This window comes from Squalius cephalus, assembly GCF_949319135.1.
Source record: "Squalius cephalus genome assembly, chromosome: 1".
NCBI classification, from domain to species: domain Eukaryota; kingdom Metazoa; phylum Chordata; class Actinopteri; order Cypriniformes; family Leuciscidae; genus Squalius; species Squalius cephalus.
Window position 1 is genome coordinate 8425940 of NC_137122.1, and position 27571 is coordinate 8453510.

At 40.7% G+C, this 27571-nt stretch overlaps 1 protein-coding gene across 7 annotated transcripts in view; it reads left to right on the top strand.

Moving 5' to 3' along the window:
* Positions 1 to 18574, top strand: part of LOC307162327 (uncharacterized protein) — a 30415-nt gene extending 11841 nt beyond the window's left edge. The window contains exons 2-7 of one of the 7 annotated variants that reach the window (XM_079877569.1): positions 2337 to 2587; positions 5303 to 6806; positions 9971 to 10076; positions 16646 to 16827; positions 17833 to 17929; positions 18207 to 18574. In XM_079877569.1, coding sequence (XP_079733695.1) covers positions 2554 to 2587; positions 5303 to 6806; positions 9971 to 10076; positions 16646 to 16827; positions 17833 to 17902 — 1896 coding nt within the window. In that variant the 5' untranslated portion in view covers positions 2337 to 2553 and the 3' untranslated portion in view covers positions 17903 to 17929; positions 18207 to 18574. The remainder of the gene's footprint in view (positions 1 to 2336; positions 2588 to 5302; positions 6807 to 9970; positions 10077 to 16645; positions 16828 to 17832; positions 17930 to 18206) is intronic. The other 6 variants (XM_079877570.1, XM_079877571.1, XM_079877572.1 and 3 more) reach the window with 6 other exon arrangements.
* The last annotated feature ends 8997 nt before the right edge of the window (positions 18575 to 27571 follow it).

Sequence of the window (27571 nt, forward strand, 5' to 3'; positions counted from 1 at the left end):
AGCTTGCGGCATTCTGAAAAGTTGAGATGTTTTTATCTCGATGCGGCGCGGACGCGCTTGGAAAAAACGAGCTTCCATTATGAGCGCGCATACCGAGCGCCTACATTTGAAATAACGAACTTGCGCGCGCAAAAGACGCGATATGTGATCAGGCCTTTAAGCAGCAGGTGTCCGATTTCATTTATCATTTGAGGAGAGTGAGGCGAGCTAACTGGCAAAGGATGGCGGAAGATCTGGTTTCAAAGAGAAATGCAAACGTGAGTTTAATTTTTATATTAGTTTTTTTTTTTTTTTTTTTTTTTTTTTTTTTTGCACTTAAGTGTCCAGTGATTATTCGGGTAGGCTACCTTATTTAACGAAGTTTTTGATGTTTGTTCGTTTCATATTCGATGGTTGTGCGGTGTTTTTTTTTTTGTTTGGTTTTTTTTTGCTGAAAAAGGCAGGCACTTTATTTAACGAATAGTGATTTTTTTTATATAATTTCTTGTTTGATACTTGCACGATGTGTGCAGTGGTTCGTTTTAATAAATGCACTTTAAAGGTGTTTCATAAGTGCTTTTGTTTAGTTTTTACATGGTGTGTTAAGTTATTATTCATTTTGCAGTAAAGATGTGTGTAATACAAGCGAGTGTCTTATTGTTTTGTGTATTTTTATTAAGAATAAAATAAATTAACCCATGATTAATTCAAACAAATGCTACTGAATTGCCGCTAATTAAAGTGAAAGTAAAATTGAGACGTGTGCACGTCCGCATTTTCGGCCACCCGAAATCCCTGACACGCAACCCCGGTGACACCAGGATTACCGGTTTTTTTACACGTCGATTAACCGGTGGAAAAAATCCGTCACCGCAACATCCCTAATGCCCTCCTCTCGCGGTCATTTGATACATGTTTGTCTCTTATTCAGTAATATAAAATTGTTTGCCACCACACTGTTTATGCTAGGGCTGTACTCAACCAAAGAAAATCTTGGTCGACTGAAGTCCTGAAATTTTCGACTAAAAATCGACTAAAATCGACTAAAAATGACGTTAGAAAAAAAAAACGTTAAATTAATTAGATGCGCACTGTGCGCAGTACTTGGTAGCCTTGTTGTCCGCCTAAATGAATTATAAATAAACATAAACAACTAGTAGGCTATTTGCAGTATATTAAATCGTTTTTGACCTAATTATTTTGACACTCGAGTCTGTCAGCTCTGACAGCGCTGCATCACGTGCACCTGCGCAATATCATAGCTTATGATTTCCGAAAATAGTACTATATGTTGTCAACTAGTGATATCATCACAAGAACTGTTGAGGAATATGCAACATAATTTAGACAATTATTTTTGTCATATGTTATAATAATAAGTTATATTGTCAGACACTATCATTTCACCGTGCATGTCCTCGCACCGAGCGAGGCTGAACATGAGCTCAGCTTCGCAGCTGAGACACGTATAGACTATTAACTTAAAGCTTTTACTCTTAATAAACACAAAAGGCACGTCTACTTTAATAAAAAAATAATATTTATTAAACAAACCAGATCAAGAGCAGAAACGAAATAAAGTGCATAACTGAAAAATAAAGCATCCTAGGCTCAAAACTAACACAACCAACAGCACAGCGCAATGGCGCATTAGGCTCCAAATAAAAAATAAAAAAGTTAGGTTATCACACTAAAACATTGAAATATGCAAATTCTGATATGTTCATAGCCTACTCAAAACAGACAGGGCAAGCTAACACAGACAAGTGAGCTTACCACTTTTAGATGTCATGTTTGTCGTCAAGCTGTGGAAAACTGTTGCTTGCAAACTTTGCATTCGACCTTTTTCCTGTCATCAATTTTAACAAAATGCTGCCACACTGTCGATTTCTTTGTTGTTGACATGTTAGAAGAGGACTGACTAAACGCTCTCACAATTAAATAAATAATATTCAGCATCAAACCTTCTACGCTCGACGCTCTCTCTTGGGTTGAACTAATCCAAAAAAGGTGAAAACAAGGGGGTGTTTTGAAGACAGACTGTTACAGTGAAACAAGGGTACTCTGAAAACACCCCCATTAGCAGTTAGTGCTTTCCACCTGATGAAATGAGCGCGCCTCAGCGCGGCAAAACTGATGAAATAAACGCGGCAGAAAATCGACCAATCAGAATTTTGGTCGAACCAGAACGTATCGACCAACTAATCGACTAATCGACTAGGACAGTACAGCCCTAGTTTATGCTTTCAACTGTTTTTCTTACCATTATTTATATTTGGGAAATTTGACATTATTATATTCTGTAGTCCATAAGCATAAAACAAACTCAGTAACTTATATATTTTTGATTTTGGCAGATCAACTCACACTACAATTCATCATCAGTGAAGCTCCTCCCACAGCGGTCACATCATCAGTGATGCTCCTCCCACAGCAATTCCCCAATAAATGCTGTAAATTCCCATCAGCTACAAGTGAAGACGAGCATCAGAGCATCAGGAAGAGCTGAAATCTGCAAAGACTGAGTTTATTAAAGAGGACAGTGAGAACATGAGTGATCCATAACCCTGCAGAATGAAACACACTGAAGATCCTGAAGAACAAAGAGGTTGGTGTTTATTCTTCATTCATTCATTTAGGGCTGGGCGATATGAAGCAAAAAATATATCTCGATATACGATATATATCTCGATATCTTTACAGGAAAAAAACCCCCAATAACTATTGCAAAAACAAATATGCCAAATACCACAAAGTATTTTTTTATTGAAGTGCAAATAGGTTGGCAGTTCATGGAACAAAGTGCTTCTGCGACATTAAACAAAACAAAATCCCTGTATACAAAAATAATAATTTAACTGTAAAATAAAGTAATAAATAATACATATTGCACTATTTTTAATAAACCTGCATATAAATATCATTACTAATTTTGGCAAATAAATTTGGGGAACTTGGTTGAATGAGACAACACGTAAAGGAGGCGGAGGTGGGCACAGCACAGAGAAGGCAAACAAACAAATTGGCGAAATCAGAATTTAATACAAACAAATATCGATATATACGATATGACAAAATCCATATTGTGTTTAAAAAATATCTCGATATATTTTAAATATCGAGATATTGCCCACCCCTACATTCATTCATGTTAGAAACATTCAAGCACTTCATCACTTTTAGATAAACAGTTCAACTATGAAATGGTACAGAATGTTCTGGGTTTTTCTTCAACAAATGGTCAGTAAAGGGAGGTTTGAGACATTTTTATATTGATTATCAACATACTATTTTAACTCCCTGAGGTCGGCGGTATCGCCGGCGATACCAGCTCGCTTTTTTTTAGCAGTGTAAAAGAAACTCATGAATACTCTGTTGAATTTGATTTTCCATAGGAGTTTCATACATCAATCGATTCTGTTAAATGTGTATTATGTTTGTGTATACTCACAATAAAAACAAAGTGTTGTGCTTTTTGCCAAATAAAGAAAAATAAACATGATGCAAGTTCTGCCTACTCTCCGTCAGTGTAGTCCATTCTGAAATGCGTCTGAAAATGAACCATAACTCAGCGAATTCTCAGTCAAACAGGCATACAGACACACAGGCATGAAGCTTGAATTCTCTTCTTTTAAATGAAGTAATTTTTATAAAAAAAAAACAAATATTCACAGTTTATGTAATATGTATGCAAAGAGAGAGATGTCAGTCGTTCTCATCTCAGCTAATTAAGTTTTAATGTGCTCCGCCCACGGAGAGCGCGCGCTATTCAAACGCAAATGTGAGGCGATCCAAACAAACCTGTGAAACGCCCACATCAGCTGGATAACACACACTGCGAGTTCACTTTCAGACTTATGTACTTTACGATGCTGTGAGGAATAATACTATCTTGATAATAATCCTGCAAAAATTTACCTCAGAAGTTCTGGAAGTATCATTTCGAGGAGCAAACGGATCCAGCTGAGGAATAGGTCAGTTCTGTTTGCTTTGTTCTAATCTGAATGAACGAACGCAAAGATGCGCGCTGCTGTACTGGAGCTACTACAGCTGGCAAAAATACTGTTTTAATATGAATTGCGTTTCTATGAATGAATGAATGAATGCACAGATGCGTGCTGTTGTGGAGCTACTACAGCTGGAAAAAATACTGTTTTAATATGAATTGCGTTTCTATGAATGAATGAATGCACAGATGCGTGCTGTTGTGGAGCTACTACAGCTGGAAAAAAGACTGTTTAAATATGAATCGTGAATACAAAGAAAGATTACACTGGAAATATTGTTACAATTTTAAATGTTGTTGTAATTGTATAACCTTTAAAAAAAAAAGAATATATATATATATATATATATATATATATATATATATATATATATATATATATATATATATATATATATAAGGATAGATGTAAACAAAATCTTAAAAGGTCATCATAAGCCTTCTCTTTAAATAATTTTATTATGCTTTATTTGTGACACATTTGGGAAGAGAATATATTTCAAATCTGAAAATACAGTATGAGAACAATTAACTGCACAATTACTAGAAATGTTTACCTTGGATATTGTACAATTTGCAAGCAAAATTTGTGGAAAAAACAACAAACCAGTTATATATTGTCCTTGCATTCTTGTGGCTCAGTCACACACCTGAATGAAAGGCTCATTACGTATGCAGCCTCATTATGCGGGCCCCATTGACTCCACAGGTGTGAATCACGCCCACCCGCATATGGCCTTTCCAAACAAAAAGTGTTTTACAAGATTTAAATCAATGTATTGTGTTATGTGAATGATTAGGCAGGATGATTTTCACATCATTTTGAAGAAAGAAATGAAGAAAGAAATTCTAGGCAACGACATCCATTAGTCAAAAGTCTTCTTTACACATATTTAGTATGTGTTTTGTGGCCTTATTTCAGAAACATTAGTTTTTTGTTTTTTTAAAAACCATGCATAAACATTATTCTCTCAAAAATACAAACATGTACTTGCAAGTTGTTCACATATTATGGTAGCCCTGTTTGTGCTAAATAGAGTGAATTTACACCTTTGCCATTAATATGTTTATAAGCAACTGAAAAAAGCACAAATGTCAGGGCATGTCAAAACATCTCAAGGACCCCAAAAACACCTTAGACCCCAGAGGGTTAACTGATAAATAATCAATTTATCAAATTATCATAATATTTAAAACAGTTGTCTACTTTCTACTATTAATTTAGGGCTCACTTTCATGCCCTTTCAATTTATATTTCTTTCAGTGTATTATTTTGATGTAGTGAATTTTATTTAATACATTTTTCTTTCATGTCAGACCTGATGGAAGAGAGCGAGGAGAGTGAAGAACTGAGTGAAGTGGAGGAGGAACATCATTTCAAACCTGGAGAAAAACCTCTGAGTCGCTCAAAGACTAAAAAGACATTTTTAAAGAAAAGAAGAGCCAAGAAATCTTTCACCTGCACTCAGTGTGGAAAGAGTTTCGCATGCAAATATGGTCTTGAGCGCCACATGAGAGTTCATACTGGAGAGAAACCGTTCTCGTGTGATCAGTGTGGAAAGAGATTCTCAAACACATATCATCTTAATGTTCACATGAGAATCCACACTGGAGAGAAGCCGTTCTCATGTGATCAGTGTGGGAAAGATTTCAGTCAATATTCACACCTTAAAGAACACATGAGGATCCACACTGGAGAGAAGCCGTTTAAGTGTGATCAGTGTAGGAAAAATTTCAGTCAATATTCAAACTTTAAAGAACACATGATGATCCACACCGGAGAGAAGCCGTTCTCATGTGATCAATGCGGCAAAACATTTCTTAGGTCATCAGAGCTGAAGACACACCTGACAGTTCATACGAAGGAGAAGCCACATTCATGTTCTGTGTGTGGAAAGAGTTTTTCACGGCGTCAAACTTTACATGCACATGAGAAAATTCACACTGGTGTGAGAGAGTACATGTGCTTTGAGTGTGAGAAGACTTTTACTGAAGCGAACAGTTTAAAACTGCACCAGAGAATTCACACTGGAGAAAAACCTTACAAGTGTTCACACTGTGACAAGAGATTCAGTCGATCATCACATCTGAAATCACATGAGATGAACCACACTGGAGAGAAACCGCATACGTGTGATCAGTGTGGACAGAGTTTTGCTGTTAAAAGTACACTGAAGCGACACATGAGAGTTCACACTGGAGAGAAACCGTTTAATTGTGATAAATGTGGGAAAGATTTCAGACGATCTTCACACCTTAATCTTCACATGAGGATCCACACCGGGGAGAAGCCGTTCTCGTGTGATCAGTGCGGCAAAACATTTATCTGTGCATCAGAGCTGAAGAAACACCTGACAGTTCATACGAAGGAGAAGCCGCATTCATGTTCTGTGTGTGGAAAGAGTTTTTCACTGCGGCAATATTTACATAGACATGAGAAAGCTCACACTGGTGTGAGAGAGTACATGTGCTTTGAGTGTGAGAAGACTTTTACTACAGCGAACAGTTTAAAAAAGCACCAGAGAATTCACACTGGAGAAAAACCTTACAAGTGTTCACACTGTGACAAGAGATTCAGTCAGCCAGCAAATCTGAAAACACATGAGAGGATTCACACTGGAGAAAAACCTTACAGGTGTTCACACTGTGACAAGAGATTCAGTCAGTCAAGAAGTCTGAAAACACATGAGAGGATCCACACTGGAGAGAAGCCGCATACGTGTGATCAGTGTGGAAAGAGTTTCTCTTTTCAAACTCACCTGAAGCGACACATGAAGATCCATGCAGTGGAGAAACCACATCACCTCAGTCTGAGATCACAGTAAGTAGTTTATTTTCATGTGCTGAGCAACAAAGTCTCTTCTGTGTAAGTTAGACACACATCACCCTATAGCCAAATCTCTCCTCTCCACCTATAGCCGGTGTGTGGTGAGCACAGGACACTTTAGACACAAATTTACCATTTACCATATCTATTGACTTTCGCTCTCTGACAGTAGGTGGCGCTCATGTAAAAGCAGAAATAAAGCACTATACAGGGCTCTAGACTGCAAGTAAATGGAAATTCATTATAATCCATTATAAAGCTTGGAAGAGCCAGGACATGTTTTTATATAATTCCGATAGTATTTGTCTAAAAGAAGAATGTCATACACACTTCGGATGACTTGAGAGTGAGTAAATCATGGGCACTGACTTGGAAACCAGGAGAAACATTGTGCCATGGACGAACAAGTTCATGAAGTTTGAAGTAATATGGCTAAGTCCACAAATCACCAATATTCCCTGTGGATTTAATGTAGTAATGCTCAGTGTAACCATGGTATTGTGGCAGAAATAGTCAAATGTTTTTACATTAATCATTTCAGGGTTCGTACATCCTTTTGAGAGTAAAATTCAAGCACTAATCAAGGACTTTCAAGCCATTCACACTTTTTCCAGCTCTTCAATTTTTTTTAAATATTATCCAGTTTTAATGTTATTTTTAATGTGATGACCAAAACCATGATTTGTTCATCCTTAAAAGATTGTTAAACTAAACATTGATTGTTAAACCATTTGTAAAACTAAATGTTTCAGGAAACTAAAACTAAAATTAAAAGTGTAGGAAAACAGTAGACCGAAGGTTTAAAACTACAGTTATACTTAAGAGTAAAGAGAATGGAATATGCTGGGATATATATATATACATACACCATGGTCTGGGTGAATACTCGATTCTGATTGGCTGCAGGGTGTCTGTTAAAAAGTGATAGAGGACACCTAGTAAAGGAGTTCTGGTGAAACTGACTGTTTACCGTTCGAAATTAATAAATAAATGCGCTGGCTACATCAGCTGTGAGTAACCATAGCAACAGGCAGTCAAAGTAATCAAAACAAAACTGAAGGGTTCTACGAGCTGAGCGGACTATAAATATCTCCGAAACCAAGTTATTGTTTGTAAAAACTTTAGATTTCGATTGTAAACCTAATTATAATATACACCAATGTTTTAAAAATGTGTTATTTGGCAAGTGACCATGGTATAAGCGGGTTAATGCCCTTCGAGGTGTCCATTGTCAGGTATTAATGGACTTAATCGGACGGTTCACGCCTCGCCGTCGTCCATTAATACCTGACAATGGACACCTCGAAGGGCATTAACACTTACATATATTCCAGCGAATATTTCATTCTCTTTACTCTTAAGTGTTGGTCAAGTTACTTGGAAAAAGTAATTAGTTACTGATTACTGATTACTTCTCCAAGAAAGTAATCCAGTTACTTTACTGATTACTTATTTTCAAAAGTAATTATTTACTTTACTAGTTACTTTACTAGTTACTTTTCAAAAACATGATGCATAAAATGAATACGCTATAAAGCAATAGACCTTTCTGCTTAATTCTATTCTTTCTGCATATTCCATCATCTAAAATTGAATCAAATGTTTTATTAGTTTCAGTATTTTAACTTTATGCACATTGCATCAATGGCTCACTCATTAAGATGGTCGCCTGCCGCCTCCTACTGGCGGTTTATAAATATTATTTCTATGCACAAATAATATTTCTTATTTGTATATTCAAAAAATATAATTAAATAATCTCATTACATTATTTAATGCAGTTTTTATTTGATTGGTAACAGCCCTTTAGCATCTTATTATTCTATTTTAATTTATTGATCAAATTTAAGAATTTTAAATGAAAGATGAAGCAAACGATTAGGGGAAAAATGCCCTTTATAAAGGTTAAAATATCATAAATATGCCGATTTATATATGTTAAAGCTGACTGAACTGATGAGAATACTGATTCGGAATAAATTATATTTACAACACACACAAAAAATCAAAATTTTTTCCTGTTCTAACAAATGTTTTTACTCAGACAAGTGAATGACCGACCGAAGAACAAATGAAAAAGCTTAAATGTTGAGCTCTGGTATATATTTTTTATTATTATTCATTTATTTACCCATAAACCTGTCTTTAGGAAGCCAAGTTACAGTGGCAAGAATACCTTTGTGAAACCTTTGTGGGTGGTGGACCCTCAGGGTTTAAATTAAGACAGGAGTTTGCCTTAATCTAGTTGATCATGCATTTCTTTTCTTTTATTCCACAGCTGATGTGTGCAGTTTTTTATTGCTTGCATTAAAATAATTTTCTCTGGTTTTGTTTTTTAATTGCAGTCTTTTTCTTCTGCCATTCATGCTTATCAGCTCCATGCAATCTTAAGCTTTTCTTGGTTCATCTGCACACAGTCTGAAAATGTTTTTTGGCAGTTTGCTAAAATAAAAGACTCATTCTAAGAGCTGTTGACTTTTCTACCTTGAGAAAGAACGTTAAACGAACAACTGCATGACAAATCATGACATAAGACTGACATCACTTACAACGTACTAATGCATCCCTCATGAACAAATATAACGTCTGATGTTTGCACGTGTAACGGGTACAGGATCTCTGTATCAGCTGACAGTTAAACGTTCCCAGCAATCTGTGGAATGGTGGAAGAAACACAGGACAACAATGTGCGTGTGATCAGCTCCGGTCTTGCTGGATTATGACGAGCAACGCAGCAGACCCGTTGCAACACACTGCACTCACATAGCGCCCTCCACTGGTCTGGCAGAACCACCATCCACTCAATGTATTTTCACATACAGCGATAATATTATATTCATCAATTGTGAAGAACCAACAATTGGGGCATCACACTCTCCCCACCACAGAAGGTGAACCTCTAAATTTTTACTAAATGTCTTTATGCATAACTTTAATAAATTGGAACCATAAAAGTAATTGGCACTGCTCTGTATGGATCATTGGCATAGCCTAACCATGTGTGTGCAGTTGTGGGTACCAATGGTAGTGGCTGAATTGGGTTTGCTGCTACTGTGTTTAGTGTAGTCAATGTTTGGAATGTGGGTTGTCCAAGATATGGGTAAGTCATTCTTTGGGCAGGTTTTCTATCTCTGAGTGACCGTCTAATTGCTCCACAGGATTCTTGTTGCTGTGACCCTCCCTCTTGGTCCTCAGTCATCTGCTCCTCTTGTGTGTCTCCACATTCTGGTTCCATACATTGTTCTGGTTCTGGATTCTCAGCAGGTAAGTAAGAGTCAGCTTGTATGCAAGTATCACTAGACATGTACTCTGGTTCTGTTGGTACTTGTTCCAAAGTCTCTCTTGTGTAAGTCCTTGGTGAATCATCTCCTTCCATGATGTAGGGTTCATTCAATCCTCGCTGAATCGGTATACTTTCTGATCCTTTTCTTCTAGATCTTGGGTCTTCTGGAATGCTCCTCCAACAGTAACCTTCATCCTCTTCCGAGCTAGATTCTCCATCTTCTCCTACTTCCTCTTTTTGTGTCGCCTTTCTGTCCTTTTGTCCCCTTGTCTCAACACTCCCCTTTTGACGCACTTCCTGTCTCTTTGGGTCCAGGCTCTCTCTGATGTTGGTAAGTCATTCACAAGCAGAAGGAGATTTCGATGCTGTGTTCTGATCTTGCTCTTATCATTTTCAGGATGCACTTTGTATACAAAGTTGTCACCTAATTGCTCCTTTACAACGTGAATGTTAGGCTCCCAATAAGAACGCAGCTTTCCTGGGCCACCTCTCTGGCTCAAATTCCTTACCAGGACACGATCTCCAGGTCTTAGGATGACACAGCTGGCTTTCTGATCATAATATTCCTTATTGCGAAGACTCATCTGTTTGCTGCTTTGTGCTGCAATCCTATAGGCTTCAGCCATCCGATCTGCCCAGCGTTCCGCATACCCATGTGGGGTGGTAAATCCATCTTCCTGCACTAGCCCAAACAATAAATCAATAGGGAGACGGGGATGACGACCATACATAAGGTAAAACGGTGAGTACCCCGTAGATTCATGTTTGGTGCAGTTGTAGGCATGGATCGCCTTCTGCAGATGTTCCCTCCAACTCTGTTTGTCCTTATCAGTCAGTGTCCGCAGCATCTGGAGCAATGTTCTGTTTAGTCTCTCTACAGGATTACCTTGGGGGTGGTATGGTGTTGTCCTGGAGCGACCAACTCCACAGAGCTTCTGTAGGTTGTGAAAGAGGGAATTTTCGAACTCACGCCCCTGATCATGATGTAGTTTTGCAGGGAATCCGAAACGAGGTATGAAGTCATTGAATATTTTCTCAGCCGCGGTCTTCCCAGATTTGTTCTTGGTAGGATAGGCCTGGGCAAATCTGGTGAAGTGGTCAATCACCATCAAGATGTATTCATAACCCCCGCGACTGGCCTCGAGGTGCAAGTAATCAATACATACTAACTCAAGGGGTGCGCTTGATGCGATTCCTCCCATTGGTGCACCCACATGCATTACTGGCTGTTTCTGCGTTACGCATGGACACTGGCGAGTCACATATTCTTCCACACTCCTCCTCATTCCAGGCCAGTAGAATCTCTCCCGAGTTAGCTGTAACACCTTCTCTGACCCAACATGACTCATATGGTTATGAAGCTGCTGAAGAACCATCTGACGATACTTTGCGGGCAACACCAGTTGTCGTCTTTGTTTAGTTATCCTATACAAGATGCTGTTTTCTAGAACCAACCGTTGCCACTCTCTTAACAGCTTCCTTGTGTCGCTAGCAGCAGTGCACCGAACATGAGGGGTCACCATCTTACCAGCTTCCTTCAGCTCGAAAACTGGGCCAATCACCATGTCCTCCCGCTGGGCTCTACTTAATTCATCAGTACTGATGGTCGGTGAAATCTGGTTATGCAGTGTAACCACGTCAGGCACCTTCAAATTTAGAGCTGCCACCCAGGCTACATCTCTATTCATGGACATCCTGTTGCCCTCCCAAGTTGCTTGGATGGCATTTTGTGACAGGTTCTCTGTGCACTCACTGATGTATTGGTCCATGTCCAAGGGACAACGTGACAGCAAGTCTGCATCGTTGTTGCTCTTGCCCGGTCTGTATTTGATCTCAAATCGAAAATCTGCGAGCTCCCCCACCCAACGATAACCAGCTGCATTTAACTTCGCAGAACTCATCACATAAGTGAGAGGGTTATTGTCAGTATAGATGGTAAAATACGGGGCATAGAAGAGGTAATCGCAGAACTTTTCGCACACCACCCACTTAAGTGCAAGAAACTCCAGCTTGCCTGAATGGAGCCTGTAATTTTTCTCAGCAGGGGACAATGTTCTTGAGCCATATGCAATGACCCGTAATTTTCCTTCTTGCCTCTGGTAAAGTACTGCCCCCAGTCCTTGCTCAGACGCATCTGTGTGTAATATAAACGGGGTGTCAAAGTCAGGGTATGCGAGCACAGGCGGGCTGGTAAGCATGTCAATGAGTGTGTCCAAGCTCTGCTGGTGCTTGTCTTCCCACACAACCGGATGTCGAGATGGCATCTGTGGACTTCTCTTCCTTTCCTTCTTACGTCCTATTTGTGATGGAGTTTCTGATGTGCTAGCTTGAAGCAGCTCATAAATGGGTTTCGCCAACCTAGCAAAATCTTGAATGTAGCTTCTATAATAGCTCAGGAAGCCTACAAGGCGGCGGACTTCTCCAACGTTTTGAGGTGTTTTGTCACGGAGAACCCTCACAGCCTCCAGATCTTTTGGGTCAACTCTTACTCCATATGAAGACACAAGACGACCCAGCTACCGGACCTCTTGCTTAAACAACTCACACTTAGCTGGACGTAGCTTGACACCATGCTGCCGAAGAGCTCTGAACACAACTCGCAACTTCTCCACATGTTCTTCAAAGGATTTGGCAAAACACAGCACATCATCCAGGTAGGGCAGACAACACTCATCGCGGATGGAATCTAACATCTCTTCCATACTCCGCTGAAAAGCGGCTGGGGCATTTGATAGACCAAAGGGTATCCTTACCCATTCAAATAGGCCCCAAGGGGTCACAAATGCAGTCAAGTGCCTTGACCCTTCAGCCATAAATCCCTGGTGGTAAGCCTTACCCTGGTCGAGTATGGAGAACCAACGGTAACCACCCAAGGTGTTCATGAGATCCTGGATTCGTGACAGAGGATGGCGATCAGGTATGGTTTTCTTGTTAAAGGGTACATAACATGCACAGTTTCACCTAATCTCATGTTAATCTTGAGTACCTATAGAGTAGTAGTGCATCCTTAATATCTCCAAAAAGTGTTTAGTTTTATTATAATTTTAAAAGAAAAAACAGCTTTCCGATTCTCTCCGGGAAAAGCCGAGGTCCTGGAGGCGGAGCTATAGAGTCAAGCGGTAGTTCTTGATTTCCAGCAAAAGACAGAAATCTGATCCAGTTGTACTTACATGACTGGGGTCTTTTATCACTGGGACCTCTCCACGTTTTAATAGCAAACGATTTGCAAATCCAGCGTCGAGGCCTTGTTAATAAAACATTCGTCACTCAAATGACCAGAACACATAACCGCACTTCCTACACTCCGTTGCTGCCCCGGAAAAACAAACTGCATCCACTGTTCCTGTAACACTGGGTTCTTTGGAAAGCTGAACACGGTAAGCTTTCCCTCACATCCAAATACACACTTTTTTGGAGACATTCTTGAACAAATCCTATGCAGCGCTGGCGCCGATGATTTCCTGTTGAAGCGCGTTGATGTGCGCGGTCTCACTCTCCTCTAGTCGACGTGTGCGCGGGCGAGCTTTTCCGAGAGAAATGCTCATATAAGGAGTTCCACTCTGATCTACGTCATTAGATCCACGATCTAAAAAAAACCAGCCGAAACTTGCACCAACCCGGAAGTAAGATTTTCGGCACAGAAATTCTCCGTTATTCGTCCAAAATATTTTTTTTAAACTTTGCCCATGTTTAGCATGAGAATCCATCTCTTTAACAGTGTAAACAACTCTGAATACATGAAACACCATTGTACCCCCCCTTTAAGCTGGCGATAGTCAATACACAATCGTAATGTACCATCTTTTTTCCGGACACACACTACTGGGGCAGCATAGGGTGATCGGGATTTTACGATCCAACCCTTGGCAAGCAAGTCCTGAACATACTCTTTTACTTCCTTCAAGAGTGGCTTGGGTATAGATGTGTAGGCCTTTTGCACAGGGATATCATCCTTCACACTCAGGGTCATTTGTAGACTGGGGATGTTCCCAATGTCGTTTTCATCACGGGCAAACACAGCAGACTCTTCATAAAGTAGTTGTTTCACAACTGCTTGACTGCTTGCCTTCAAATGACTCAAATCTACGGGAGGATGCCACAGTGTGCCACTGTCATCCGGCTGCACTGGCTGAGATGACACCATTTCCAGTGAGCTGCTTGGTTCAATTTGATCGGTCTGGACAATCTTGTTAATGGTTGCTATTTCCCCAAGTATAGCTCTTTTTGGAATGGTCACGTCATGCTTAGTATGGTTTCCAACTGGAACTTTTATATATGACTGCCCTCCTTTGTGAATCTCAATCAGTCCTTCTCCAAGGTCAAGAAGTCCTACAGGTGAGATCTCATTACTTGGTTCGAACAGAACTGTAGGTTCGGAAGTGTTGAAGTTATAAGGCACCCTACATTTCACATTAGCAACCTGGCCAGAACGAATAGTGAAACTTTGCGGTCCTACCCTCACCCGAGCTGTGTCTGCACATACTTTGTCTGCACGGATGAAGCCAACTGACACCTCAACAGGGTCATCTTGGGTATTTCCAATGTTACTCATAAGAGAATGCAAGGTGGTAAGAATATCTGCACTATCTTTTGGCCCTGTAATTAACTCTGAGATCACATTAAACCCCAAAAGAGGCCTCTCCAACTGCAGCTGACTGACCAGAAAGGGCACTTGGATGGAGTAACGAGTCCCGTCATGTCCAGGTAAGCTTACTGTTGCTTCAACCCACCCACTGAATGGAATTACATCCCCACTGATGGCGAATACCTCCAAACCAGCACTGGGTCCCACTATTTCAGATAAGGGACGAACATCATGTGTTGGTAGGTACTTTTCCCTCCAGTTCTGATCGATAATGCTAACCTGTGCTCCAGTGTCAAGAAGCATGCTCATTTTATGGCCTCCAATTTCCCCTTCCAGAAGACACTTCTTCCCGACAAACTGAACAATCTTTTCTTCTGAGTTCTGAGGCTGCCTTGTGTATGGTTTCCTTGCAGTGCTGCTTCTGTGATCCCACGAACCTACATTGACTGTATAGTTACGGCAGGGTGACCCTGGTTTGGTGACTGCAGTCTGTGGTGTGTTCTTTGACCTGGTGCCAGGCGCTGACCTGTTTTGTCTGCTCAGGCATCCAACAGCCCTGTGACCCTCTTCGCCACACAAGAAACAGTGATTGCATGTCTCTACTTTCCCTTGCTTAATACAGTTGGGACAACCTAGTCTTCTCCTCTTTTCAGGTGCTTTAGCTGTGCATTGACACTTCTGTTCTGTCATTTTGGTCTGCTGCAGTGAATTGACAACATCCGTCAGCGCTTCCACTTGGGTTATTAGTTTGCGAATCTCTTTATCAGTATGTTCAGTAGTAACAGCTGCTGCCTTAATTTCTGGAGCTTCTTCAATCTGAGCACTACGAGCGTGAGTGACTTTATGTCGTGGCAGAGACTGCAGTCGACGCTGTCTTTCCTCTTCCTCACTTGTAACCTTTACAAGCTGTCTGAGAAGCATGTCATCGGTCACGTCTCCAGCAGCGACAAGTTGTTTAAACTCACGACGAATCTCACTGTACTTGGGCCCCAGACCCTGGCAAACCGTATGGAGAAACACTTCTTGAATGGTCTTGGCATCATACCTTATATCAGATGTGTTGTGCTTCGAAGCAAACTGAATATTTTGTTTAAGGCCAATGACGCGATAAAGAAATTTTTGTGGGGTCTCATTTTCTCCTTGGCGTGCACACATCAAAGTTTGAAACAGCTCAGTGCTACTCTTATCACCCAAGTGAGACTGTAAAAGTCCTCTTAACTCTTGTACTGTCAAATCCTCTTTTTCCATTAACATCTCCTTGAAATGACCAGGTTTAGTGATTTTCAGGACCCCTCTAATAATTTCACTCTCACTAAAATGTTCTTGTAGGCCCTCATCAATTTGTCGACATAAGCTGTTAAAGCTGATCTCAGACGTGGAGTCACCAATCTGACCTCCATGGACTTTAAACTCTCTCCGTGAGCTATATGCGAGTTCTCTCCTGAACACTTGGTCATCGGTATTGGACGGAGAAGGGTAAGTCTGAAAAGGGGGTTGGAAAGAGCTGGGCTGTGGGGGTATAGCATAAGGACTCTTAGCTTGAATCTTTCGGCCAAGCTCTTCGTACATCTTCAACATCTGCTGGTATTCAGTGTCCCCAGTGTATGTGTATGTGTGGGTGTGGCTAGTATTTGTGTTTGTGTCAGGTGTTATGTGATCAGAATAAACCTGAGCTTGAGCTGTAATTGTGCCATGTGTTGTGTCTTTTTGTGCTGCTATGTGCTGGGGCTGAGTAATTTGTGTAATTTTGTCTCTCAGATCAAGTAATACAGCCATCCCCTCATCTTCCCTTCTCAACAGGCTTTTACTACACAAAAACCCACTAACAAAATCAAAACAACCCTCTTCATCCCCCAGTTCTACTTGTGATTCTTCCCTCTCGTCAATGTGTTCAATGTTTTTAGCGATAAAGAAGAGTTCATCAGCAGACAGTTCACAGAGTGCTTTCCTGATTTCTCTCACCAGGCTTCTTCTCTCGTTTGTCATCGTACTGACCTCCATACCACTGTTAACAACAGTCAAACAACAGCAGGGATTCCATTCAGGAAATCACAGCAAGCTGGTCTTGGTCTTCGGATTCTTTTGGATAAGCTCCACTCCTCCAGTAGGTGGCGCCATCCCGGACGAGCCCCCAAGAACTGTAACGGGTACAGGATCTCTGTATCAGCTGACAGTTAAACGTTCCCAGCAATCTGTGGAATGGTGGAAGAAACACAGGACGACAATGTGCATGTGATCAGCTCCGGTCTTGCTGGATTATGACGAGCAACGCAGCAGACCCGTTGCAACACACTGCACTCACATAGCGCCCTCCACTGGTCTGGCAGAACCACCATCCACTCAATGTATTTTCACATACAGCGATAATATTATATTCATCAATTGTGAAGAACCAACAATTGGGGCATCACACACGCGCATACAGTTTACCATTACGACATCGTTCATGAATAAACATGACGTCTGAACACGGACAAACGGTGCGTGTTGACGCGTTTCGTTTTAAGGCTTTTGAACGCGATCGCTTGCCGTAGTGTTTACCACTGACTTCGCGGGCGCTCATGTCATTGTCACTCAGGAGTCACGGCTCACGTCGCGAGACAGTCTCGCAGTATAACGCAGTAACGCAGCCTGCTTACGGGGAAGTAACAGTAATCTAATTACTGTTTTTGCAATTGTAATCCCTTACTTTACTCATTACTTGAAAAAAGTAATCGGATTACAGTAACGCGTTACTTCTAACGCGTTACTGCCCATAAAACACATAAATATTTTTTATATACATTGTCAGAAAAGTAAACAAAACAATGAAAGCATCATCGCAATTGCCAAGTCCATCTCATCTGGCATGTTATTAGAATTATTGATAATGTTTTATAACTCATCTCTGTTTATATGACTTATTAGTTACAGTGTCTGTTTTCATAGACGTTAAATGTAGGTTTTAAATCATAGTTTCAGCACTAGATGATTTATGTCAGTTTTGTTTGTTGTGTTGTTGTGGCTTCGACAACCTGATAATCTTAAATTACATGATCACGGTCACTATATTTTTCAACATGTGATTAGCCTTAGTACTTAGTTCAGAGTCTGAAATATTGATTATTCCTCTCTCATCATGATTGTAAGAAATGAAACTTGTGTGTTTTTAGCAGAACTGCCAGAAAGCATCTGGAAGGAGAGGACAGAGAGAGCGCCAGTGATCCAGAACCTGCAGAATGAAACATCAAGAGACTGAAGAACAAAGAGGTTGGTGTTTATTCTTGATTCCTCATTCATTCTTCATGATGAAGAACATGCTGATGCTCACCAGACTTATATTGTTTCATGACCAAACTAGTGATTTATAACACAAATCATCTTCATGACATTAAAATAGATCATAATCGTGCACAGCCGTTGTCCACCAGATTTGATGAGATTAAAATGACTATTGAACTCATCAGTGATCTTGACTTTGAGCTTCACTTTTCATTTCACGTTTGTCTCTCATTTAAAATCTCACTTGATTTAATGTTTCTTTTAGACCTGATGGATGCGAACGAGAAAGGAAAAATGTGTGTAAATGTAAATCAAGTCTGAAGATTCACATGAGGATCCGCAACGGAGAGAAATTTTACACATGTGATCAATGCGGGAAGAGTTTCACTCAGGCCTTCGTTCTGAAATCTCTTCTGCCTTCTCATTCAGAAGAAGAGCACCAGAAAAATTACACTGGAAAACACTTTCATGTTCAGGAGCTGAAGAAGAGGCCGTAACACTTTCAACACAGACATGAATCTGATATTAATTTGAACTCATTCATTGTTTTTCAGAGATCTGTCTCATTAGTTTTAAATTTGATTATTTTTTGTACTTCAAGTTATGATGTATTAAACTCATTATAATTTTATCAACAGCTTGTTGTTTTTGTCCAATTGTATTGTCTGCTGATTCTTCTTGCTTCAGGAATAATTCAATAATTTTCAGTTCTGAAAGCCAAGTATTACGTTTGCTTCGGCGGCTTCCCAGTAAACACAGACCATTCCCCTAACATTGGTATTTGGTTCCTGTTTGGTTATTGTTTTGGGAACTAAATCATAATGTTCTAGGAATGCTCTTTTTATTTTTTTGCAGCAATAAAATAATGTTCCCAAAACGTTGCAGGATAGTTATTTTTAACAACATAGGCATTTTTAATATTAACATAGAAATAGTTACCAAATATAGAACGTTACCCAATGGTTATTGTTTATATAAATATGTAAACTAACTTTCCAATTAAAACGCTGCAGATGGTTTTGTATAATGACCTGTACTGAGCTCTGAAACTAGTTTATGCAGCATTTAATAAAATTTAGCAATTAGTTAAATCCAAGCGCATTACATTGTGAATGTGAAAAGCACAGAAATCATAAATTCTTGGGTTTGTTTATATCTTCATTTACTGCGCCGCTGCTTTGCACACACTTCTCCAACACGTGTTGTTGTACACAGTGCAGTGTTTCCAGGATCTACGTCAGAACGCTGCCTCGTTATTGGCCAGTTCTGTGTCATGATCACACGATCACACTAAAAAATATTATAGTCGCTTCATAAACCGCAGTCTGTAAGTTTCGCCTCTTTGTCACCATCTCAGTTTGAAATCTGCTATTGCAGTTATATGTGGAATTATCTTTACATGCGTTGTGCATCAGCACGGCTTCTCAGCACAGATGAATAATGTCTTGAGGTGTATGTGTGGGCTGTCAGTCAATGCACCAGTGTGGATATTCACTGTACTTCAGAAATACAGATACGACCTTCAGGAATTATTTCCAAAACAAGAAGGAAAATGTCATCTGAACAAGTAACATGTTGCCACTTTTGTTCTGATCAACGGGTGATTAAATCTTATGATCACAAAGTTAGCTCAGATCACGTCAAACCGTGTAAATTATTGTTATACTTTGTTCTCAAATTGTTAATGTTATCAACACTACGTGACTATATGTATTTAAGGCTATAAATGATCGGCCACCTGCAGCATCCTCACACGCAGAATAGCCTACTAGCCGGGACTCCTTCTTTATGTATACAGACGTGACGTAATGACGCAGAGACGAACCGCGGCAAGCTCGTATTTCCCGTGGAAACCTACCAGTACCACTCAAATTAGAACCCGTTAAAAGCTCACCGCTGTGAATCAGGCTACGGTAAGGAGATGAAAATGTTGTAGAGGTGGGTCTAAAAGACAATTTTCACCTGAGATTCAGACCCAGACAACAACCTAGTGCTACCAGATGTGGGCCGGATCACTCAGTCACTCACACACCTTTTCAGTGTTTTCAAGGATGCGGAGTGGGTGGGCCGTGTCATCCACGGCAGTAAGGGGGTGATTCTGCGAACACAGAGACAAACCTCGGTTGGTATGCGGGTTGCCTTGAGCCAGGCTGAGGAAGCTGTAAGTTTCATTGTGACACAAAGAGTAGTTTGCTTACCACCAATGTTTTAAATGTAATAACTTGTTGGACTTTTTTTTCATAGATATTGCACCAGTACTACCAGACAATCAGGCCCCACAGTGTTCAGGAAGAGAAAGGCTGCAACCGTGTTTTCTTTCTTGTTCTGGTGATGCGGTCCACAGTGTCTCCCAGGACATGAACCATCTCCATTCGATGTGCATACCTACACAGATACATGTGCACATATCTGAGTGTATACACTCAGTTACATCTTGTCAATCACAGTCATTTCACGATTAACATTTCCAACAGGTATAGACTGGGCATGTCAACCAGCCAGAGTGTGCGTAGGGCGGTTGGGGTGGACGCCAAACTTTTATCAGCACACCAACTGGACTTAATCAAATTTATACTTGGCCCGTATCGCCGGTGCGGTCCTTGATGAGGACTTGATGGAGGCAGCCGAGCTCTTATCCTCTATGGCTGGGTATGTCTCTTCATTTATCAAGGACATAACACAAACTATTTGTACATTATATTACTATAAATGTTGTATTCCTCACTTATACAGGACTTGTTCGGACAAGGGGACAGCAGCAGTTGCTGAAACCAGCACCCGGCGGTCTTTCTGACAGTTTTTGGAGGCGTTTCCTGTCTCACTGCAGGGCCAGCCTCCATCTAAGAGGCAGGGCAGTGAATCTGGCTTTTCTGGAGACAGAGCGTTCTATGATAAGTGGCAGCTTTCAAAATATGCTCCAAGGAAAGACTATCTTCTCAGCAATTCTCCAAATCTATCAATACAGCATTGGCACCCATTAATTCTACATTGATTCACTGTGACAAATGACTTGCATGAATAAAGTCTTGACCACTATTTCAAGGACAATTAGGAAGAAAACAAATAAAAAGCTTTTATGTAACTCTCTGGGCGTGGGCCTGGTTCCTCCAGACCTCCTCCGCTTGAAACTTTAGAGCTGCGGCTTCCTGCTCCAGGTCGAGGTTGCTCCTTTCACTGAGCTGTGCCTGGGCGACGAGATTGTGAGCTAGGCTCCCGATGATCCTGGCGAATTCTTTGTGGGTGTAGCTCTGGATCGGGTCGTGTGTCATCAGCTTGTCCAGGTTGGCATCCAGCTGCTCTTGGTCAGGTGCTGCAGGTCACTGGCGTCCTTGGTTAGAACGGTGTTCGTCATCGCTTCCAGCCATGTCGCTAGGTGATCCCAGGGGATTGCGGGACTGGATGAACGGGACATACTGGCTCACTGTAGGCGAGAGAAACGCAGCACACACACACAGAGACCAATGCAAGTTCGTTCTAAGGCTAACGAGCTATGTTTATACGGGCTATGCCGTCTATGAGAATTTGGGCTAACTAATGCAAACAGTTAGACAGTTAGGCGGTGCCAATTAACTTGGGTCAACGAAGGACCTGAAATAGAGATTCTGACAGGCAGTAGCCTAGCGGGTCACGGCTGCTGACACCGGCTGCTTTGTTGTCACTCTATGGTTTAGCTTCCTTGGTGGCTTTAACAGGTTACTGTCTCTAACTGAAATAAAAGAAACAAATCACAACAGAACAAAAGGATAGAAAACGTCAAGGTAAAACAAAACACTAGTGATGACCAGGTCTGAAATTAAATAACACAGAATAGTAACACAGTACGTGTTAGGGAGAATAAGGAGGCCTAAACCTGCTACCTCTCGTAAGAGTTTCTGATAGGGTCAACAGCGCGTGGGGCTATTGGGGTAGGAAACCTAGGAAGAGGGTGTGGCTTAGAGAGGAAAAGTGGGCCAAACACCTAAAATATACCCGGGGGAATATCTAATATTCTGTGGCTTATAATAAGTGAATGGGTTTTATCAATTTTAGTGTTCTATTTGCAGCGCGTTTCTGTATTTGTTTGTGTTGTGAACTTTTGCAGCGCGTTTCTGTATTTGGTTGTGTTGTGAGTATTTGGAGCACACATGTGTTGTGAAACTGATGAAGATGTTTTCTTAATTTGCAGGTGTTTTTCTATTTGCATGTGTTTTCTTCAGTTGCAGCGCGTGTGTGTGTGTGTATCTTGTGTGTGTGTGTGTGTGTGTGTGTGTGTGTGTGCGCGCGTGTGTATGGTTGATGTACGTGATTATCTGTATGTGTGCATATCTCTTTTACACAATTATTTTTGTTTTGAAATAAGTTTTCACTGGTTTGAGTTTGGTTTTTTGAGTTGGCATGCATAATATAGGATACAGAGATTGACAGTGTAGTAGCTACAGTACATACAGTAGCTAACTACAATGTATGTAGTTAGTTTAACTTCAAACTACTTTATTGGCAAATGTTTTATAATAACCTAATGCACAAAAATAAACAAGAACTATTACAGAGGCATGATTAAAATAATAAATATATAAGGTGCCATTAATGTTTGCAGTAATTTTGTAATTTACACAGTGAAGTGCAACAGAATGTGGAAAACTTTTAAAATACTACACAGATATATTACACAATATATAGCCTACTCTGTAACTCCTTATAAGTTTACCTTAGATGAGGCACAGTTAAAACTATGGATATGCGCTCTACTACTTTTTGCTGCTTTCATTATTACTTTGACATTTTACTTTGAGTTGTTTTAATACTCTATAATTTTATTAAAGTATTATTTCAAATTTGCGCATGCGTTTTTAAGACGCGTGACGTCACCACTTAAAGCAAATACGACGCATGCACTGTCAGCGCGATATGGCGCATGCGTTTTAAAGACCGCATTGTTTTCAACCGCATTTCCGGTTTACCGTGGCGTCAACGTCATTACTGTGCCACTAACCAATGAGAAGCTAGGTGTGGCCCCGCCTCGATCGACGTCATCACTTTGCCCCTAACCAATGAGAAGTGTTATGGGCAGCCCCACCCCAATCTGCAGGCTGCAGCCAGGTGTACTTGGTGAAGTCTGCATCCTCCGAAGGCCGTATTTGAAAGAAGGCCGATTGGCCGCGTTTAAAGGCAGATTGCGTCACAGCAGCACGATGAAGGCTGTCCCAATTCAAACTCTGCACGCTTGGAAGGCCGATTGCGTCACCGCTGCGCGACGAAGGCTGCCCCAGTTTCGAATGTCATTCAAATGCGACGCCAAATGCGCACTTCGTTTCTCGGACAAAACGAAGGATACAAAAATGGACACTTCGCGGCCTACTCTTCCCCAGAATTCATAGCGTGACGGTGATGACGCAATTTTATTCAAAGAAAATGGCGGGTGTTAGTAATTAGTAAAATGTTGGCCGAGGAATTCACGTGGAGTGACTGCTGAATCAATCTGATTGGCCAAAACCCAAGACCAGCCCCTGCCTACCCTATTACCGATTGGCTGAAGTAGGCTTACTGATGTGGTTTAGTGAAAGCAAAGCGCCTCTCACGCGAACGCGAACCTGGGCTGCGTTCAGCCCCGACAAAACGTTGCACAACGTTTTTTAAACAGAAACGGTGATGCGTTGAACTCACTGTTCTGATAACGCAAAAGTTGCAACTATGGCAGCTGAGAAGGCCATTCTTTGGGAAGAATTTTCGGAGCCTGATGAAGTCGGTATAAATATGTGTTTAATACTACAAAATATGCCCGGTGTTACAGTTACTGCACTTGCCGCCCAGAACAAAAGAGAACATCCCAATCGAGTGAAGGGATTGCTGAAACTGAAATGGAAGCACCAGGCCCGTCGCGACAAGGCAGGCAAACCAAGCAATTGCTTGGGGCCCCGAGCTGGCCTGGGGCCCCAAGACAACGACTGGTTAAGAATAAAATGCAATGACAAACTGTGTGAGCGCCCCTTTGATAGTCAATGCAGTAAAGTGCAATGACACTGTTATCGGGATCCCCCTCAAGGGGGCCCCCCTCAGTAGTCGCTGACAGCAGCCAGCCAATCACGTGATCTCTGCTGCCGGCAAAATACAAAAACTCCTCGGCAGTCATCATGAAGCGGAATTATGCTTCAGGAAGCCAGAAAATAATGAAGAGAAAGGAAGAGGAGGATAAGAAAAAACAAAATAGTGGTAAGTAGGGGTGTAACGATACACGTATTCGTATTGAACCGTTCGGTACGAGGCTTTCGGTTCGGTGTTCGGTACGCATTTTCAAACCGAACGGTTCGTTGGATCATTTTTCCTGCCGACCAAAATTTAGTTATTTCAAATGTAGGCGCGTTGCGCGTGGCAAGCGCGCTCATAATGTAGAGACGCCGGCGCGACCACAACATTGCCCAACATCAAATGGCAAACGTAATGTAAGCGGAACGAAACTGAGCTACTCGTTATTATTGTGTGGTTGACGGACCGTTGTTTATCAGTTTGGACCAGTGCAGCGCGAGCCGATCGTGATCATGCGACACTGTTACTACACAGCGCTAATAAGAGATCCAGTAAAGAAAGCATTTGAATTCGCCACAGAAGTAATAACATCGCTGCGAGATCTAGTGAGAAACATTCACATAGTTTGGCAGGAATAGTAGGCTATAATGCCTTCAAGTAACATTACGTCGGTTTTATTTTGACATTATGAATACAATGCAAATGTTAATCTCAACTAAAATAAACATTTGTTTATAACTACTACAATACATAAATACAATTACATTTATTTTTTTCCAAGGAGCTGTTTTGTTTTATATGCTCCTAAGAAGAGTCAATTATAGCTCCAGAATTGCTCAAAGTAAAAAGAAATCATATTTTATGATGCTAGTTTTAATTAAAAAAAGAAGAAAAATAAAAAAATCAAGGAAATTGGCATTTCTTTCTTTTTGCTGTATCGAAAACATACCAAACCGTAACACGTGTATCGTATTGAACCGAACCGTGAATTTTGTTACACCCCTAAAATAGCTCCACTTGTCTTGTACAAATGGTGTAATTTTGCAGCAGGTAGGCTAGAAAAAATATGTTTTTTCAAATGCTGCTTGTAACAAACAGTGCAACTTTTTTTTTCGAACGGATGGAATATGGTTACATATTATAATATGTTTTTTTTTGGGGGGGCCTCCATGTACATTTTGCTTGGGGCCCCCAAATTCCTTCAAACGGCCCTGGGAAGCACACATCTTACCTAATTCAGACTAAAACACATCTATTTAGCCTCACATACTGACTTTATTTGTAGTTCATACTGTTTTAATACCCTGTATTTTCTTTCTCATTTTTAGGAAAAGCACTTAATTACCATTGTTTATTTCTATACCAAATGTCATACACTTGAAATGAAGCTAAAAATATAAACAACTACATCATTATATTGATATCCTATATTTTTACAATAAAACTTACGACAAACATGTCTTCTAATATCTTCAGTTGTTGCGTACACCGAGCTGCATCGAACACATTTGTAAATTACTTTCCTTGAACCCATTGTGCGAGTTCACTTTAATAGAGCTGGTAAGTCCCGCCCATCCGTAAAACCCCAAGTGGACCTCTAGGTTGAAAAATCGTCAATGCAAGTGAATGGGAGAAAATAAATATTTTCTGGTCCCGTTTGAATTGTGCCATGAATGTGAACATATGTTGTCTGTGAATTTTTTATAGTTATAAAAGTTATTTGTTATTATATATAGTTTTAAGTTATTTGTAAATGAAGCAAGTTTTGTACATTATTTTTGTAATACGAGTTTACATTTGGAAATAAAACACAAGTAATTGGTCTGGACATTGTTGACTTTTTAAATGGAAGTCATTTGTAAACGATACATTCTTTAGTCACATGTAAAATGAAAATGATTTCAAGTACTTTTTACAAATATTTACAACAACAGGAAAACAATTCAAATCAACGGTACATAAAACAGATTGGAAAAACGAAGAAAAACAAATGTATGTACGCTTTCAGCTGAGCAGGGAGACCCTGGTGGAGCCGCTGGACCGGGATGGGCTCCACAATAGAGACCCTGGTAAGGCCTCCTGCTGGTGGGACATCATCTGGGACGCTCTCCAGAGTGTTGTCTACCAACAGGTTTGCAGGGCTGACTCAATCAACAGCTGCCATGTACCTGAGATATTTTCAGAAAGTGGGAAGCGTAAAAGAAATACTCACATCCTCAAATCAAACCTTACAATTCTCTTACTTGCCTGTTACAAATAGTCATGGTCAATGGGAACCTCCTCCAGGGCCTCTTCTGCAGACAGCTGGTCTCGCCACAGAGCACCACTGACTGTCTCCAAAACATGCTCCCCCTCATCCTCTGCATCCTCCTCCTCGTGCTCATCCTCTGCATCATTACATTTTTTTAAAAATAAAGAAAAATAAAAAATAGGGGGGACCTAGGATGATAACAGCACTAAACACTAGTCAAGAGAGTCCATTACCACACTCTGAGCTACAAGGAAACGCTGAACATTTGGACACCATGTTTCACTTCCTCAAATCTGCTTCACAGCTTTATCAGCGCTTTAACCTGTTCTGAGAACAGAGCTATTCTCTGAATGTGTTCAAATCATCCTGCAAAATCACCATCATCTGGAAATCACACTGAATGCTGCACTTGAAGTCCATTTCAGAGTCTTGCATATCTGAGCTTTCTCTATTCTCCTGAGTAACTCTCTCAGTTAAATGATCTATAAGAGATCATCTGAGGTTTTGCATATGTGATAGTCCTATTTATCTTTATGTGTGTTTAAAATCTGCAAAATAAACACTAACATTTTACATGAAGCGTTGGCTTTATCACATTTGCTGTCGATGAATAAATGATGTTACTGCCATGATGGTGTTGTTCCAGCATCTACCAGCAGAGGGTTGATGAGATTATTCAGTTAATTCCTGACCCAATCCCAGAGGAAAACAGTGAGGATCAGGCACTCTTTTAAAGGGGTCATATAATGGTACATGCACTTTTACAAGTTGATTGCACTGAAATGTCTGTTGGCAGTGCCTGTACACAACCATCCTATCATGATTAAAATCCATCCAGTGGTTTTGTTTTAATCTCCTTATATGTTTGACCATCTATGAAATCAAGCCGTTCGATATTGTGACGTCATAAGATCGTACGCCCCTCCCGCGATTGTGATTGACAGCCGTGTTTCAACACAAGACCCGCCCTGAGCAAGCTGTGACAGCCGTCTCATAGTAGTCCGCCATTGTTGATATGCTGGAGTAGAATGGCGTCTACGCGATTGTGGTGTTCTGTTCTTAGATGTAATAAGGAACACAGCAGTCATTTGGATGTTCCTAAATCCGAGCCGTTGAAGATGCAGTGGCTGAGTTTTGTTTTTGAAGCGATATGCCCAAAGGATTGACGCGGGGATTCCCTCACGGGGATTCCCCACGATCGTCCATGCTTTCATGTTTACGCGAATCATTTCACACCAGACAGCTTTACAAACGAGAAAAAACGGATCGGTACCAACGTGTTACTACTGAACCTCCAGAAGATGTGTCATGGTTCTGCCTTCCTGTCTGATTTTCCCTGGTCTTGAGGCAGGATCATGACAGGCCCATGTTTTCTG